The following is a 16,975-nucleotide window of genomic DNA, read 5'->3' as shown; positions in this document are numbered from 1 at the left end:
AACTTACTTCCATATGTCAGTGACTTCACTAGGTGCAAATTCTTTAGATTCAAGCTGAATCATTGCAAAGCCTCCAATAGCATACAAAGCTCCACTTAAAGTGACTAAACTAATGGAACTTCTCTCTTGGGGAAATTCAGGCATTATCTCCCATCTAAGGATCAAAAGAAAAAGTCAAGTTAAACACATAAGAAATACAGTAAACTGAATGCACTAAAACACTTCTCTGGGCAACAAATTCGGGTACCATGACTGTGGTTTAATAAAATGAAAAAATTCTGAGATTTATCAGCAGTATGTTCCAGTGTCTCCATCCCCTCATGGACTTCTGCAGCTCTTAAATTACACAATTACACTGTTTAGTCATCTCTTCTCAGGGACAACTTCTTTCAGATTCCCTGATTGTTCAGTAACATGCTTCATACAGACATATTGTTCCCCAGTTATTCTCATTTCTCCCTACAGTTTCCAAAATGCACATTTATTTCAAATGGCATTAGCATAATAATTGGAGTGTGCGTGGGTGCAGGAAAAACATCTACAGACCTGCTTTGTAAACTGCTGCTGTTGTTGCTGAACATGTGACTGTAGACCAAATGTCTCAGTTGGGAGTATAGGTACCTGAACAGCTTTGTGACTCTTACCTCAGGGCTCCTAAAAGCCTAGATGATAAAACACTTGATTAAAATAGCTTGAATATTGCACTCACTTATTGGTGGTCAGATCAAAAGCTTCAACAGATGCAGTAAGGCCTTCCTCAGTGACACCACCTGCAATGACAATCTTGCCCTTATGGATGGCTGTTCCAAACATCGAGCGAGGCACTTTCATTGGAGCCAGGTCTCTCCAGTCTCCTTTCTTGGGATTGTACACAAATAATCTATTAGTGCATTTCCTGGGGAGCAAAAAGAAAATTGGTGATCATTTCTAATGAACTTTTGACTTGTTCCAAGTAGATCAATTGAGGTAGACTGTATGGGTTTATCTATACCACCTCTTCCCTATCCTGGAGAATCCTTTATTGTATCTAATCTGAGAATCCTTGCAATGTCTACAAAGCACTACTCACATCCATAGGACTAAATCAAATGTGGTTTACATTACATAGGGCAGCCATTTCACTGTACTTTTGAGGAGAAAGACAACATCCTTTCCCAGCATATTGTATTCAGATGGATTTGTGGAGGAATATATAGCAAAGTTATATAAAGGAAAGATTATGATGGAGTTTTGGCTGATATGACAAATTTTTATCTTAAATATCCCCTATAAAACACTTAAAAATTACCACCCCCTGTTCAGTGTCAGTGAACACTTTTATTTTCCTAAGGTCATACCCAATAAAGTATAACAGGTATCACAGGCAAGAAAATTGGAAAAACAGACTGTAAATCCAGGGCCCCTAGGTATTTCTATCTGAAAGGAAAGAGTACTTTCAGTGAAGGTCCTCGTAGCTATGTATTACTAATTTGCCTGCAGCGTAAGTAAAATTTGCCTTGGAAATAAGCATGGTTATTAAAATAGCAAGTTAGATTACAATTTATATGTAATTTACTTTATCGCCAAAAAATATTTCCTTCATACCATAATGTATTCCCCTCTGCCAGACTATTAGCAACCTTAATCCAGAGATGCAGAAAAGGGAAAACCTAATTTCTGAGTGTGAGACACATTATTTATTAAGGACCAAGAAGATAATGCTATTGTCATAAAAAGACTTAGAAACTCACTTATCATCAGTTTTTCCACCAAGACAATATATCAGTCCATTGTTTGAGATAGTTGCATGGCCATATACTTTGATGGGCAGTTTTTTGATCTCACCCCATTTCATTGCCCTGGAACAAGAAGATTACTGTTAGGTTTTTTTCAACTAACAATGGGCCATCTCCATGTCCTCAGTGGGCATGATTAAAATTGGAACATACACAGGGTCATAGCACAGTACTGAATCAAGCGACTCCTCGGTGCGAAGGTCCTTGCCTGCTATGACATAGATCTTGTTGTCTGACTCTCCCAGCCCGAAGAGACACCTGGCTGACGGCAGTGGAGGAAGGGCAACCCACTCACCAGCAATGCTATCCAGCTGAAAGAGCATCAGAACAGCAAGGGTTAGGAAAGGCAAAGAGTAAAAATCCACACAATGAACACTGTTCCACAGAATTTATCTATTGGCACTCAGTGTCTCTCAACAGCAAATCTGCTTATCTGAACAACCTGCCCTTCCCTCAGTGCAACTAATGAATGATGTCTTCTACCCACACATACTTCATTGTGCTCAGATCTAGCAGAGTCAATGCCATACAACTCTCTTTGTGTCTGCTCACCCTCACTGTTTCCTTGCCTCTTTATTAAGCTCTTCCTTACACAAAGGTCCCTCACTCTCGGTTCCCTATCATGTTGGAAAGAACAGGTGGTTCTTCCTGCCTGAGGGAGCAGCCACTCCTGCAGTTGCACACCTGTGTGTTTAGCTGGTGGTGCTCATTGCTACAGTGAGGTGCCAGACATGCTTACACAGTTCTTACTGATCAGGAAACATCACATGGCAAAGGGCACAGATGTTTCTTTTGTAATCCCTAGGGCAACAGATGTGTGTTTCATCACAAATACCCTCAAGAGTTTGTGAGATCTCTGAATACACAAAAACCACTTAACTCTTAAGAAAAATAGGAACTCACTGTAGGTCCCTCAGCAATAATATTGGTGTCATTTCTACTGTAGTACTCTCAGGGCTCTCTCAATTAATTAACATCCAGTATGCTGAAAACACCTAAGGAAAAGTAGCAGCAGGAGGACAGATAACAAAATAAACCAGGATTTTCCTAGAATAAGTACCTGTGGTACTTACTTTTTGTTTTGATCTGAGAATTTGTGATTGAACGTGAATTACCTCTAACATTGAAAAAGAACTATTTTCTCAGACCTACTGCTTATAGATTTGCTGGAATTGGTATAGGAAGGGAGGGTAAGATAAGAGTTTGTATAGGTGTAAAGGCATTTGATAGAAAGTAAAAGAAAGTTCAGTCAAAATAAAGTTCAGGATTCAGCTTGGTCACGTTCTTCTTCCAGAAATATGTTCCACAGTCAAGGTTTCCATGCTAAGTGCATCTCCCAAATTTGATAGACCACCCCTGTTGGACAGAAAGTTTTATTGCAACAGGGAAATGTAGTTTGTGGCCATGGATTTCCCCAGTAGTTGGATCTGGGTAGGGCAATGAGAAGATCACAGAGATCACAGCTTACTTCCTAAGTCTTCAAGATGACATATTTACTGCTGATAGGGCATCGACTTGTCATGCATTCTCGAGCCAGTGGTAGCCTTGTTTTCTCCCAGGTTGCAAGCTACCAAATGCAATGCTCTACTGGTGGAAAAAGGAAGATCAGCAAGTGAAAATTGGTTTGGCACTGCATTAATATTTTGGAGAGAACAACTGCCACATGGGTAATGCAGACAAGTATTGTAACTATAGGGAATAGCAGCATTAAGTAAGCTTAAAGATGACAAGCAAACAAACATGATTTCAGGAAATGGATGTTGACATTTAAAGTAGAATTTTGAAAACTTCATCTATTTTTAGTATCAGTCTTGAGGTTTAGTTTCTCAGAGGCCACTTTCTAGTAGCCTGAGACTTACTCAGTTCTGGACTAAACACACATGACTACATCAATATGAAACCAAGTCTTTTATTGTGTGTGCAAAGAGTGAGCCTGGCTCCTATAAACAATATTTGCATTTTTTAATATCAAAATTCTATCACTGCTTATTACTGTGCTTTATTTCATATTAAAACAGGACTTAATTTTACTCTTTTAGGCCAGTATGCCTAAAGAGAGGATGTGGCCAGCAGCATATTGCATAATTCAGCACAAAATAGTTTAAATATACACCAAAGCATGTAGCTAAAAACACAACAGACTTAGTTTATGGTATAAGCATGGCAAACTGCATTTTTGCTAATTTTCCTGAAATATATTGTGGAGTTACAGTTAGCACTAATCAGCCTTGTATTATACAGATTTACAAAGATATACAATTACACTCAGGTGAAACATGGTATTTAGTGTACTGACACTGACAGTTTGCCGAGAAAAAAACTTGCCTCTAAATTACATATTTATATGGCCTTTAGGCTTTCAAATGTAGATATGACAAAAAGGACTTTGCAATTTTAGTAGCAGAAATTGGACTTAAAATACACACATTACTGCTGTCATGAAAGTATTTTAGATGCAAAAAAGAAAGACATCTCATCAGATCTAAACCAGCTAAAGCACTCCAACTTTCATCAGAGTTAACAAAAATACACAAAAGTATTTTACAAAAATATTATTAGACCTAAATTTAGACATCTGCACAGTGAAAAATCTGGGCCTTAATGAAAAGCATTGCCTATACAGAATATACTAATCTTTTTAATATTTTCTGGGATCTCACCAGCAGTTAATCTTGAAAAAGAAGATGCAAGGCCCTCCGTTTCATTTCTGTCTCTGAGACAAAAATAACTCTCTCTAGATACTTCTCTCCATCACCATACAAAGACACTAGACAACCCACTTGCAGGCACTCAGAAAACTTTTCAGTAACCCTCATAAGCAAGTATTATTATACCAACAAATATAAAGCTTGTACCTGGAAGAAGTATGACTGGAAAGGCTGATCCTTGTTCTCCTCTTCCACATAAAGTCCTCCAACAATATAGACCTGATTTTGTTTGGTGACTATACTGGAATGATTTCTGGGAATCTGTTCTGCAAGGGCTGCTAGGTAGCATTCATTTTCAAGAGGATCATAAGCTACTGCAGCAGTGTCATTAACCAGAAGAATCAGGTCTTTGACAAACATGCCATGCCTGGGAAGGTCATTTAGGTATCCAGGCAGTAAATCTTCATCTCCTACATCGCCATTCACCTCCCCTTTGGTTGACTTTTCTGTGCTTTTGCTAGAGTCAGGCAGTTTTCCAGCAAAAGCATCCTTAATAATCTTAACTTTTTTCTGAAGGTCTGAGTTGCTTTTAATTATATCATCCTTCTCAACCTGTTCTTTGAAGTATTTTTCTGGCATTAGACGAAAACGTATGCAGTCAAAAATTTCCCCCAGGCTCTTTACTCTGTTCTCCTTGTCTGTTCGGACCCATCTCATTACTGCTTCAAATACCAGTTCTTCCTTCTCTACGTTTAAACTGTCAGGTGAAATAACTGAGATAAGTTCATGAGGGGCAAGCTGCATGAAGTCCTCTTCTTTGCAGATCTGCAGAAAATGATCTGAAACAAAATCACGTGCAGAAAATGCAAGTCTCGGGCAGTCAAGCAGAACACCTAACCGAAGGATAGCCAGACAGTTACCAACAGCAAGCCTCTTCTGAAGGTAGGAGACACACACAGTGAATACAGAAGGGATCTGAAAGCGGCTGGCCAAAGCAAAAATATCTTGCACATTAGAATCATTGAGATCAATACTTGCTGAATAAAGGTATTTGACAATCATATCCAGGATGTTGGGGTCAACATTATCTAGAACTACTTCCTTCTTTTTATCTTCATTTTGCTCAGATAAGAAATACTCACGAAAATAAGGGCTACATGCCGACAGAATCAATCTGTGGCAAGGCAGGCTTCTGTCACCAGCTTTTAGAGAGCAATCTACAAACTTTTTCTCTTCAAGGAGTTCCTTGAGGCCATCCTGAAGGAGGGTGGATTGGTAAAGTCTGAGCTCTTCAGTGAGTTCCCTTTGGGAATCCATTTTGCAAACACTTGGGAAAGGGGAGGGAGTAGAAAGCTTTAGCTGTTGTCTGCCCAAGGGTTTGTCTGTAAAAAAGGCAGACCAATGTGCTTTTTGCCCTGCTTGAAGCCTCTGCAATTTAATCTCACTAGCTAAATATAGGTACATACTCTTACAGGTCGGAATTTGGGATGGACGGTTTGGAAAAACAGAGTTGCTCTTGCAGCTGTCAAAGACTGAAAGAAGCAACTGTTGCTCTTAGTCACTATGGTCAGGTTTTGCCATCATTCTCCACATTGAATCAGTAAGATTATGTGCAATGTAATAAATTATTTGACATGAGTAAGGACAGCAGAATCTGACCCTAAGTGAGACAGCTATGAGCAAGACTGCACAGATATATGTTACTAAATATTCTGAAATAGAAATATTATTAATCAAATAGTCAGTTTTAACTACTGCTCACTTTTTCAGAGTTGCTTAATACAGGTCATTGCTGCAGTCATAAAGATACTAAAAAACTCTACAACTTTGTATTGATCGCTCTTGTTCTAAGATTATTTTTATACAGAACCATATCACATATACAATTTCTTCAGATATTAAGGCTTTGAAATTTTGGGCTGCTTCTTAATATCCATTTGGTTTTAAACCAAACACTACTGTTTAGACATAAAATATGTGTTATTTCAGGTAAAGTTTTGCCTTCCAAAATAATTTAAATTGAAGTCTCTACCCATATGGTAAAATGTTCTTTGAATGTAATGGAAACAGGATCAAAATCCAAAATACAACTACTTGAATGCAAGATTTACAACAATATATAATATTATCAAAGTTTATTAAAGTAATGACAGCTTTTCAATATAGGTTGTATTTCATTAAAGTATATACTTTGAAAGATTTTCTACAAACACCAGTATTACATTTGTACCACAGTTACTTTAACAGTCAGCTGCTGAAACAACAGCTGAAAGGACAGCTCATTTGACTTTTTCCATTTATAGAAAACAGCACAGAGGTTTTATCTCACTAGAAAACGTAACAGCTGTGTCTTCCTTTAAACAATAAATGACTCATTAACACATAACATCATAAAAGGTCTAATGACACACACAGAAGCTATTTGCATGTGCCCTGTTTTCTAGATCATTGCTTTAAAAAGTGCTCTGGCAAAAACAAACAAACAACAACTGTATGAGGATATCTGCATTACAATTAAAACTTGGAATAATACATGCTGAACATTAAGCACAATTATGAGATATTTGGAACAGAATTGCTTTTGCTTAAAGCTATCAATAACACAGCCAATATGCCTACATACAAAATGTTCCCTGTATGATGGTATTTCTGTGTTGCAAATCATTAAACAAGTTATGGAAATGTAATTCAACCAATCATTATGGGAAAGTACATCACTCTGTATAAATACATGAATATTTGAAATTGAGCATCAAACTGCATACCTCACACTGCCCTGTCTCAGGCAGTGGTCTCCGCATTCAGAAAAAGAGGAGGCTTCTTTTTCTGACATAGTGCTGTGGAAAATGGCAAGCAGTGCCTGGTCCTGGCAGCCAAAGGGCAATACATAAACACAGAAGCCATGAAGTTATAAAAAAAATGGTGGCTACCTGCCATAAAATGGTGTCTGAAACACCATGGCTGAATTTGTGCTGTCAGGGAAGGGAGACAGAGGGCAGTCCTGAAAACAGCGGAGGTTACAAGTGTGTCAATGGCACTGCCACGCCATTTGGAAGGGGTGTGGAGGGACCCCCAGGTGCTCCCAGTCTGACAGAGGGAATGTGCAGGTCCGTACAGCGGGCACCGAGGGCCCTGCAGGGGGCAGCGCTCCCCGCAGCAGCCTCAGAGGGGCTCTCCTCCCACTGCTTACGCAGGCAACACAGGAAATGCACAGCTCAAGCATACAAGGTTTTTGAGTAACCTTTCTTTTATGAAATAGCCTGAGGGCTTCTTATATAATATTTGCCTGCTCTTTAGCTTTGGCATGTTCCTTCTCTACTACTCCAATATTTCTAAATTATCTTCTACAGATCTAAATCCAGCAAGAACAGTGTTTTTCCTGCTTAAGAAACAAACATGTGCCAATCTAAATCAGGTCATTACTTCCCAGAGCCCCTGGAGTGTGAATCCATCCTTTAGCTTCTCTATTGCAAGTCCCAGTTCTTCTGAAAACACAGGCTCCCGATCATGTTGCTTTTTGAATACATGACATACGAGAGAAAATAAAATAAAGCAGAAGGCACTTTTTAATTTCATTATCCCATTTTATCAACAGGAATTTGATAATATGAAAAAGTATCTCCTTACCTTGTTTTCATCAGCAAAGTAAGCCTGCAAAGGAAAACAAAAGAGAACTGTGAAAACAAAAGTCTAAAAACCACATCTGCTAATAATTCCTTGGGGTCAAAACTGTATTGAGTAGGTCTTCCACAAGAATCTAGTCTACATGGGTTTTACTTCTATGTTAAAATAATTTACAAAAGGGTTCTAACAGAAAATCCTGTTAGATTTGGATTACAGATTAGATATCAGTGGATTATGGTATTTTTCATTAAATACCAACCCTTGAAATTTCGACCATAATAAAGAAAGACTTTTTAAATGGCAACATTTTTGTATTACATTTGTTACACTGACAAACACTTTTTAGGGAATATTAATATGAAGACAAACTGACAGCATTCTGGTATTTTTTTGCCTCATGTGCAGCAGCTTTTACTATTCAACACCAAAAACTAGCTTAAAATGTATAATATCAAAATTCAGTTGACATCATACTCAATCTAAGAAAAGAACATAGAGTAATAGAACAACTCCATACACAGAGACGTGGGAAAGAGATACCATCTTTCCTATTCTGTGTGGGTGGAAATTAAGGCTCAAACTTTTAGGGATATCAGATCTCCGAAAATATCCACACTGTAGAAATCTCTGGACCAGCAGGTTCTAGATGTTATTTCCCAAAATGAGCCCAGTCTTGCTTCAGCTGCCCCTGTGGACTGGTGAGGGGCAGCAAAGGAGGTGCTTTCCTGTAGCATCAAGTATTGTGGAATGTTGGTGTGTAGCTGCTCCTTGGGTCCTGGGCAACCTGAGTCTCTACAGCAACAAACTTCTAACCATTTTCAGCTTCCAGTTTTTGTTTGAGAATATACAAAGCACAGTTATTTAGTTCAGGTGATAAAGGCACCAACAAAGCAAACAGATATCCATTTAAGGAGAAGGTATGTCTTCAAATATGCTGAACACTGAATAAAATGTGCAAAAATGAAAATAAATAATCCAAAAAGCTAGGAAAGAAGGCAAGGAAAAAACAAGAGCTTATCTGTGTTAGTAAGAGGCCGCAAAATTAAAAGGACTGGAAATAACACTGGTGCTAGGCCTGTTAATTTATCAAATTTCAGAGATTGGTCAATGCATCAAGGCTAACACTTGAAAACATGTGCCATCTACCCTTGCAGTCAATCATGGAACCAAGTGTTACTGGGTTGCACACTAAGTTTGGAAATTTGTTGAAAGAGGGTCAGTCAAGCAACCTAATGCATTTTAAAGTAAATTTTCCCAAAATACTGGGAGACATAATAATGTAAACCCTATTAGTCTGCTTTAAGAGAAGTCAAATTATTGTTTCAATAATGTATCTGATTATATTGTACCGCTGATTTTCAAGCAATTCCCAATTTTAATGTGCTGAGAAACTAAATACAACTATTATTTTAAATATCTACTAATATTTCTTTTGAATAATACTTGAATAATAGTTCATTCTTAAATTAAGAATTCATATACAGAATAAATTCCTGTAGTAATCAGGATGTTTAATAAAAGACATGTAGATGTGTTTTAAATATAGAAAGTACAGTTGCAGCTTATGTTTAACAGAGGATTACAGCTGTACATTGCTTAAATCTGAATAACTAAACAAGAATGATTCTATTTTTCTGGTTTTTATGTGGAGCCCCTTACCACAAAAGCATCTGTATGTTCATCAGCTTCTATTTCCACATCATCTGGAACCTGCTCCACTGTTAGGTCTTCAAGAGGTTGAGGCTGCAAATTATAACACTGTAGTAAGTAAATTCACATATCTAATATGTTTAATATATTTTTATTATTGTTAACACAGTATTGTATCTAATTTAAAATAAATAAATGGAGTACCTTTTCTTCCATTTCATAATCCACTCCAAATATAGGATTAGCTGAATAAACTTTGTGAAGTGAATTAATCTCTTTCACTGCCTCCTGTAGTTTCTCTACAGGGTCTATTTTAAAACCAAGCACATATCCTCCACTCTATAAAACAGAGAAAAAAACCATCTCTTTATTAGTCTTACTTTTTAAACAATTTTTTCTCCTTGATAGTGATTTCCAGTTAAATGATAGCAATTTTCATCTTGCTGAGAAAATCATGGGTGAAATAAAACAATGACAATGCTTCTCCATGAAGTAGATGAGCTTTTAACCATTAGCCCATTATATAAAAGGCGAACAAACTCCTTATACCCAAAGTCACAAGCAAACAAGGGTGGGACAAATTCAGAAGCGATATTAATGATTTATTCCCAGCCACTCAGCAAATGTTGAGTCTCTTAGGCCTTGATGCTGTTATTAAAGAAGCTTTCAGACACACAGAAATAATGAAAAAGATTTAAAAGAATGGTCTTAATTAAGTACAGAATTAATTAGATCCCAAAGATAATCTGTCAGAAGACAGTGTATTTGACAGTTATAAGCCAGTCATGCTGGCCTATTGTTGCTTTGCTTAGAGAAACTGTAACTCCCAATAGCCATATTGACCATAACATACACTTAAAGCAGTGCAAAGAGAACTTAAAGTTTTCAAAAGGCCACACAGAAGAAATGCTCTATGTAACTTCAGAGTAGACCCATGACATGTCAAAATTAGAGAAACATTGTATATAAAAATATTGCATCTAAAGAAATATTGTATATATGTATAATAAAAACGTAATCAATAGAAAAAGGCTATTAAAGCTTCTTACCTGCTGAGAACTCTCTATCACAAGAGCCAAGCCAAACTTTGAGTCTCTCATTTTTATTGAACGCTAATGATAAAGAGGTATAACACTGTTAAAAACTCTGTAATTACTGGGTAAAAACCTCATTTTGGTTTCTTTTTTTACAGTGCAATAATTACAAGTACTGGCTCTGGAAGCTTGGCTACCAGCATTCCCTCCCATTTACCATTACAAATCTGAACCCCTGAAACCTCAGGGAAAAGTGTTTTATTAGAAGTGGTAACAATGGTAACAGTAAATTTCTGAACATCAGATTCACAGATCATTAATCCCAGTTTAATTAAACTTTCAGATTATTGTTGATACAATGCGGTAAACATAAGCAACTAGTTACAGCTTCTTTTATTATTTTTAAAAGTATTTTTTGGAACTTACTGAGTTGGCAGTTCTTGTAGTTATATAGGTGGCATGAAGCATCAGAGTAAATATTAAAAAGTTTGAAATACAAGCCATTTTCAACACCTGTACCCACCCAGGAAATCCCCCAACTAATCTGGACAGAAAAGAAAATATACCCTGTGGTTGATGGAACTTAGGAAAAATGAAGTTCCTCTCTGAATGAGAGATATGAAATAGAATTTTGGTAACCTGGGAGTTTTAACCAAAGACTTGAACATATGCTGTTTCATTTTGAAAATGGTTGTTGTAAGATACTTACAATTTGTAGATATGGTATGCTGACATTAAAGCTGTCATTCATATTTGCATGCCAAACTATTCTCACATTAGTAATAAAAAATGTTCCCAAATTTCCCTATTAAAGAAAAGTTATGTTAGAATTGCTTTAAGTACAGAGCTTTTTTTCCCAAACATGATGATTACTTGCTATCCATTTACATATAAGCAAGATACAGCTTCATATTTTATTCACTACAAGCCTGATTCTTCCCTACAAAACCCAGCTGAAATGTTACTATTGACTGCAAGGAAGTAGGATCCCATCTTTAAAGGCTATGTAAATCTGAGTAATGAAAATAGCTGTGAGCACCTACTACTGCAGCAAAGCTGGATCAAGTCACAGCCCAGCCAACCTCATGGGAATACATGAAGCATCTGAGTGTTATTAACTGTACAGATCTGGAATTGGCAGAAAGCGTAAGTGTAAAGGCATGTGGGTTAAACTTAGGTAATTGAGGAGATGTGTGCCAAGGGAACGTAGAGGAAAGAACTTTTTAGCTTGTCAGAGTGGATCATATTTCTATTCTGGACTAAAATTGCACAGACAGAAATATCAGCTCCTGTTTTGTTTCACTGCTCCAGGAAATGCTTGCAACTAGTGCCCTGTAAAATAATAAATGTTTTCTATTTTTATTTTAAAGTTTTTTTTTTTTTAAGACACAGAATCCCTGCCAGTATTTTCAATTTTCATTAATCAAAAGACAATATAATCTTACTACTGTTTAATCAAAGCAGCAGGTAAACAGACAAGTATTCAGCAGAGCACTTCAGAAACATGATTTTCTTTCAGTATCATACAGAGCTTTAGACTTCTAAATATATATTTTTAACAAAAATTGTATATCCAGTTCCTTGCATATTAGCCAGGTCATGTAGACTTCAGGTTACCAAAAGGAGATTTTGTTGTAGTGAGTAGCAAACATATGGAATCAGTTTCTCTGCATGCATCAGCTGATGAACAGCATTAGGGTAATTCCTCGGAGGCTACAAAACTACAGGAGTACAATTGCTAGAGGAAAGCTGAAACATTTTAACTTTTCTATAGTAAATGTATTCTGATTCTTTACTATACCTGGTCACTTGATAAATTCCAAACTCCATTGACTTTATCATATATTTGTTCTTGTGGTAACAATCTCAGTTGCTTGTTTTGAATCAATGCACTTCTCAGCTTCAGATCACGATACATTTTGGAAGTTTCATAAGCTCTGCAAAAAATATAAAATACGTATTAGTTCATACATACTTCTGTTTTTCTACTATCTTTACCTTTTGTTTCAGTACAGATATGAAATGTATATTTTCAGCTTTTCTTATCACCACATTGCAGGAAAGTGAGAGTATTATTAAAACTTTTTCAACATAATTAAGTATATTCCAGCTTTCCTTAATGAAATTCTCTTTAAAGTTAAGACAGGTTTTTAACAACTTTTTAATCTCTTGTAGTGTTCATGTCTATACTATTTTTTCTTTTTCCTTAAGACAGTCATCACCCAGCCTCTATTGCAAAGCACAAGTTCTCTGGGTCCCATGCTATACATAGCATGGACATTAACAATCCTTTATTTTTCAATGCCAGTTAAATCATAAACATCCAATATATATGTCAGTATTCCATAGCTCTTAAAGAGACACCCATGGTAATATATTATGCACACATTCATTCAGATGACTTGTCTTTAGGTAGGAAGCATACAGTGTTTTATAGTCAATGAAGAGTTCTGACCAGGATTTAACTCTTCATTTCCTTTACATGGTCTGAAATTACAGGAAATTATTGCAGACACAAATTGTAGCTAGAAAATGCACACTGAAATTAGCTCCTTTATACTCTTATTTGTTCAGATATTTTATACACACAAGCTGTATAAATCGTGATCAATAACTAGTAAATACACATTAATTTTCATTATGTGCAGCTATCTACTAAAATTTGTGATCACACTCCTCCTTCCTTCCAGAGATTGTTCTCTTTAGGGAAAGTTTTCTGAATGTTGAATATGGACAGTCATATACTGTGTCTATCAGCAGTTGTAATCCCCCATATTTGAGTCCTTGATCAAACACTATTTTAAGTACACTACCTGTGCACAGCAATAACTGAAGTGAAGAGTCTGGGACTTCCAGGAACAACATTGGTAAATATGAACTCAAAGCGAGTATTGTTACATTTAGTCAATATATACAGAGCTTCTGTCTGCCCTCGTAATTTCTGTAAGGAAAAAACAAAATTTTACATTTTGGCAATACAGTAGCTTGATTGTACAAATAATAAATAATCTTCAGATACTGTCTAAGTTATTGTTTTAAACAGTGTTTATGGAGGTGTAATCCTGATTCTACCACTAATCTACAGCTGTCTTCAACTGAACTTATTTTTCTTTTAGACCAACTGGCAGTTCTGTCAACAGTAAAACTAATGCAGCCTGCCTGCTCTACATTTGCAATATCATGACTGAAACTGTATTTTTGGTTTTGTTATCATATGGTTGCCCAGAAAATCTACCTCATCTTCCTGATAGTTCTTTGTGGCAGGTCAAACAAACAGCTTCACGGTTGCATGCAATTCCATTCAGGCTATGTATTTGAGAGCTCTCCACTTTTAAAACAAAATTTTCCTTACTATTCTTTACTGTTCTTGGAAGTAAAGTTTCAGATTATTGTTGATATAGCGCAGTAAGTATAAGCAACTAATTACAGCTTCTTTTATTATTTTTTAAAGTATTTTTTGGAACTTACTGAGTTGGCAGTTCTTGTAGTTATATTTATAACGCAGTTGTAACCGACAGCTTAGAAGTCAAGGGAGAAAAAAACATTGTTTTGAGAACAAGAAAAATAACAGTCAAAATTACAAAGTATATTGCTGAATTTTTTAGTGCAGCTTTGGATGCTATGTGTGAGAATTACATTTTGTGGTTAATAGTCTGGGTCCTCATCACAACCCCGAAGACTAATTTAAGCTAGAAACGATCTTGGAAAGTTCTTTGGTCAAGTGCTCTTCTCAAATCAGGACCAATTCTGGCTGCTCAGTGCACCATCCAATCCAAGAAATATTTCCACAGAAGGGGACTACACACTGAGCACTGGAAATAATTTGTGTACAAAGGAACTGCATCCTGCCCCTGTTTCAGCACTTTAAATTAAATATGAGCAGACCTCTCATTCTCGTACAGTTTTAACTGATACAGTTAAAATGAGAAACTTATCCAGAGTTTACAATACTAAAACTGGAAAGGCAGATACTTGAGTGGAATAAATAGAGAAATAGGAGTACAATTGCAGAATGTGAATAAACAGGTGGCAACAAGAGCTACAAGTACAGCAATGTATGATGAACCTTAAACTCTTTTTTTTAAAAAGCCACATGAATCCCACACTGGCCAAATGCAAAATATGTCTGAAGAACTCTTCAACTTCTTTTCTACGAAATTAACATAGAATATTGAATATTACTATTTTGCTATGAATTACCATCTCACTTCCTATATTATAAAGAGATTCATTAGTAACAGTTTATTTCAGACTTTCCAGAGCAACACAGCTATACTTCAGCATTCTGTACTGAAATCAACACTTTGTGAAGGAATAGCAAGGCACCACCACAAAAGAAACAAAAGGTAATACTTACAGAGGTTGACTCTGGGCAATGACAGGGAGCGCCAAATGATCCGCAAATTTGTCACAAGCAGCCTGCCTGGAGATAAAGATTGTAGCTATTTTTAATCTAAATAAATCCCATTAAATGAAATATTCTGAAACAACAGGATATTCCTTCCCCTTGATGGGAAAAAGAAAAAAGTACGGGATCCCCACCAGAAAAATCATTAAACCACTAAACACTTAAATGCTTAAAATGCTAGCAGAGAAAATCCAACAAGGAATAAATTAAACAAGTTCTAATATATACTAGCATTCCTCAAAATCAAACCAAGAGCAGTTACTGATTCCAATCCAGATGCTTATAGCAAAAATGTAGACACAATTAGTGCAGAACTGCTCTGGGGAGAAGAAGGGGAAGGCAGTGAGTTAACTATCACAGCACTATTCATGGATAACCTCACCCCTTCTCCATATGCAAATTTATTCCATTCTGGACCCTGGAGAGCAGCACATCCAACCCCCTTGAAGGGTCATCTCATCATGCTGGCAGCTTCAGCCCCTGCCCACTACGTATTCCTTACTTCAGTAAGTTAATTCCTTACTTCAGATTCAGTAAAAAACAGGGTGGGACAAACTAAGCATTAAAGAGGATTACAGCAGAACAGCACCACACTGTTTATAAATGGATTGTTCCTACAAGGCTTTCAATTCTAAGCAAATTCTGAGACAAGAATCACCTTCCCACAACTTTTAAAAAAACATTCCAAGGCAGGTCTGAGAAATAGGCAGGATCTCTTCTATGCAACAGAGCACTGATACAGAGTTCAATGGGAACCTGACAGGGCTTTCATAAACCTACACAGGCTAAAGAGTAGAAAGTTTACAGTTTCCCTGAGTATGCAGTTACCTCTGTCTCCATTGTTTCCTTTGGTATCTTCAACAGACTCTAAGCAGTCTATAAGGACTTCTCCAGGTCTCATTTTCATTTGTCTAAAAAAAGGAAAAATAATTAATTTAAGGTCATTTTTATTTCCCTGCTTTGCTTTCCTCTGTTTTCTGCTCAGTACATCATGCAATGAAAAATCCACACATGCACACAAATCAACTTTACATACCTGAAATTATCACTACATTCACAGATGAAAAATATGAATATCTTTATGATTACCTTATAACAGTAAATAAATAAATAATTATGTAGCAAGTGTGACCATGAAAACTATACCCAAAATAACTACAAAGTGTCTGGAGAATGAAGGAAAAAGCAAAAAAAAACCCCACTTGCATTCATGTAATTTTTAGGCGACAGAGTTTATTGCCTCTTGATGTAGATTCAGGTCATAAGGAGTGGAGCTAGGCTTAGGAAAGAAGAGATTCCAGCAAAAGAAATATTAGATGTATAAGAATATGTGAAATGCTCTGCTAAGTTTTCCACAAAGGGTGTGGTTTGGCTTTTTGTTTGTTTGGCTTTTTTTGGTGAGGTCTTCTATTTATTTGTTTGTATTTTTATTTTGCTTTATTTAACTGATCTAACCACTTTATTACATAATAACCAATGCAGTGTCAATTTTTGCTGTACTTTACTCGTATTGTCAAAAGCAGCCAAAACTCTCCATGTATGGCGTGACAGAAACAAAACGTATTAATAAGACATGAATTTCCTGAAATACTGCACAGTCACCGCCCCGTTGGCCAAGCCCTGCTAACCATGAGTGCCGCCGTCCCCGCAGACACACGCCTTCAGCTTGGCGGTACTTTTCAGTCCTAGGAAAGCTCAGCTGGGAAAAGTACACAACCTTCCCTCAGTCCTGCAGTGTCCAATCGTTTTATTTTCTTTTTATAGATCGGAAACGGTGCGTGGACCCCACCCAGCAAGCACTGACCGCCCCGCCCCGCTCGGCCCGGTGAAGCCCCT

General features: G+C 36.8%; 2 protein-coding genes across 3 annotated transcripts in view; both read right to left on the bottom strand.

The window, feature by feature from the left end:
* KLHL41 (kelch like family member 41) overlaps positions 1–6,436 on the bottom strand; it is an 8,350-nt gene extending 1,914 nt beyond the window's left edge. The window contains exons 1-6 of one of the 2 annotated variants that reach the window (XM_031056076.1): positions 4,921–6,436; positions 4,631–4,854; positions 1,929–2,086; positions 1,731–1,838; positions 710–895; positions 8–154 (exon numbers count right to left, since the gene is read on the bottom strand). In XM_031056076.1, the coding sequence (XP_030911936.1) occupies positions 8–154; positions 710–895; positions 1,731–1,838; positions 1,929–2,086; positions 4,631–4,854; positions 4,921–5,887 (1,790 nt within the window). In that variant the 5' untranslated portion in view covers positions 5,888–6,436. Of the gene's footprint in view, positions 1–7; positions 155–709; positions 896–1,730; positions 1,839–1,928; positions 2,087–4,630 lie in introns of both variants that reach the window. The other variant, XM_005415841.3, reaches the window with a different exon arrangement.
* Positions 6,437–6,520: 84 nt separating this feature from the next.
* BBS5 (Bardet-Biedl syndrome 5) lies at positions 6,521–16,786 on the bottom strand. Its single transcript, XM_031056092.1, has 12 exons — positions 16,768–16,786; positions 15,968–16,050; positions 15,089–15,154; positions 14,200–14,249; positions 13,545–13,672; positions 12,533–12,668; positions 11,441–11,536; positions 10,747–10,809; positions 9,902–10,036; positions 9,707–9,790; positions 8,051–8,074; positions 6,521–7,936 (listed from the first exon to the last, which is right to left on the bottom strand). Exons 2-12 carry the CDS (start codon positions 16,044–16,046, stop codon positions 7,835–7,837), a joined length of 963 nt encoding a protein of 320 aa, XP_030911952.1. The 5' UTR covers positions 16,047–16,050; positions 16,768–16,786; the 3' UTR covers positions 6,521–7,834.
* Between the last annotated feature and the right edge of the window lie 189 nt (positions 16,787–16,975).

This window comes from Geospiza fortis, unplaced genomic scaffold (genome assembly GCF_000277835.1).
Source record: "Geospiza fortis unplaced genomic scaffold, GeoFor_1.0 scaffold112, whole genome shotgun sequence".
In the NCBI taxonomy this organism is placed as follows: domain Eukaryota; kingdom Metazoa; phylum Chordata; class Aves; order Passeriformes; family Thraupidae; genus Geospiza; species Geospiza fortis.
This window is presented reverse-complemented; position numbering and strand designations above follow the sequence as displayed.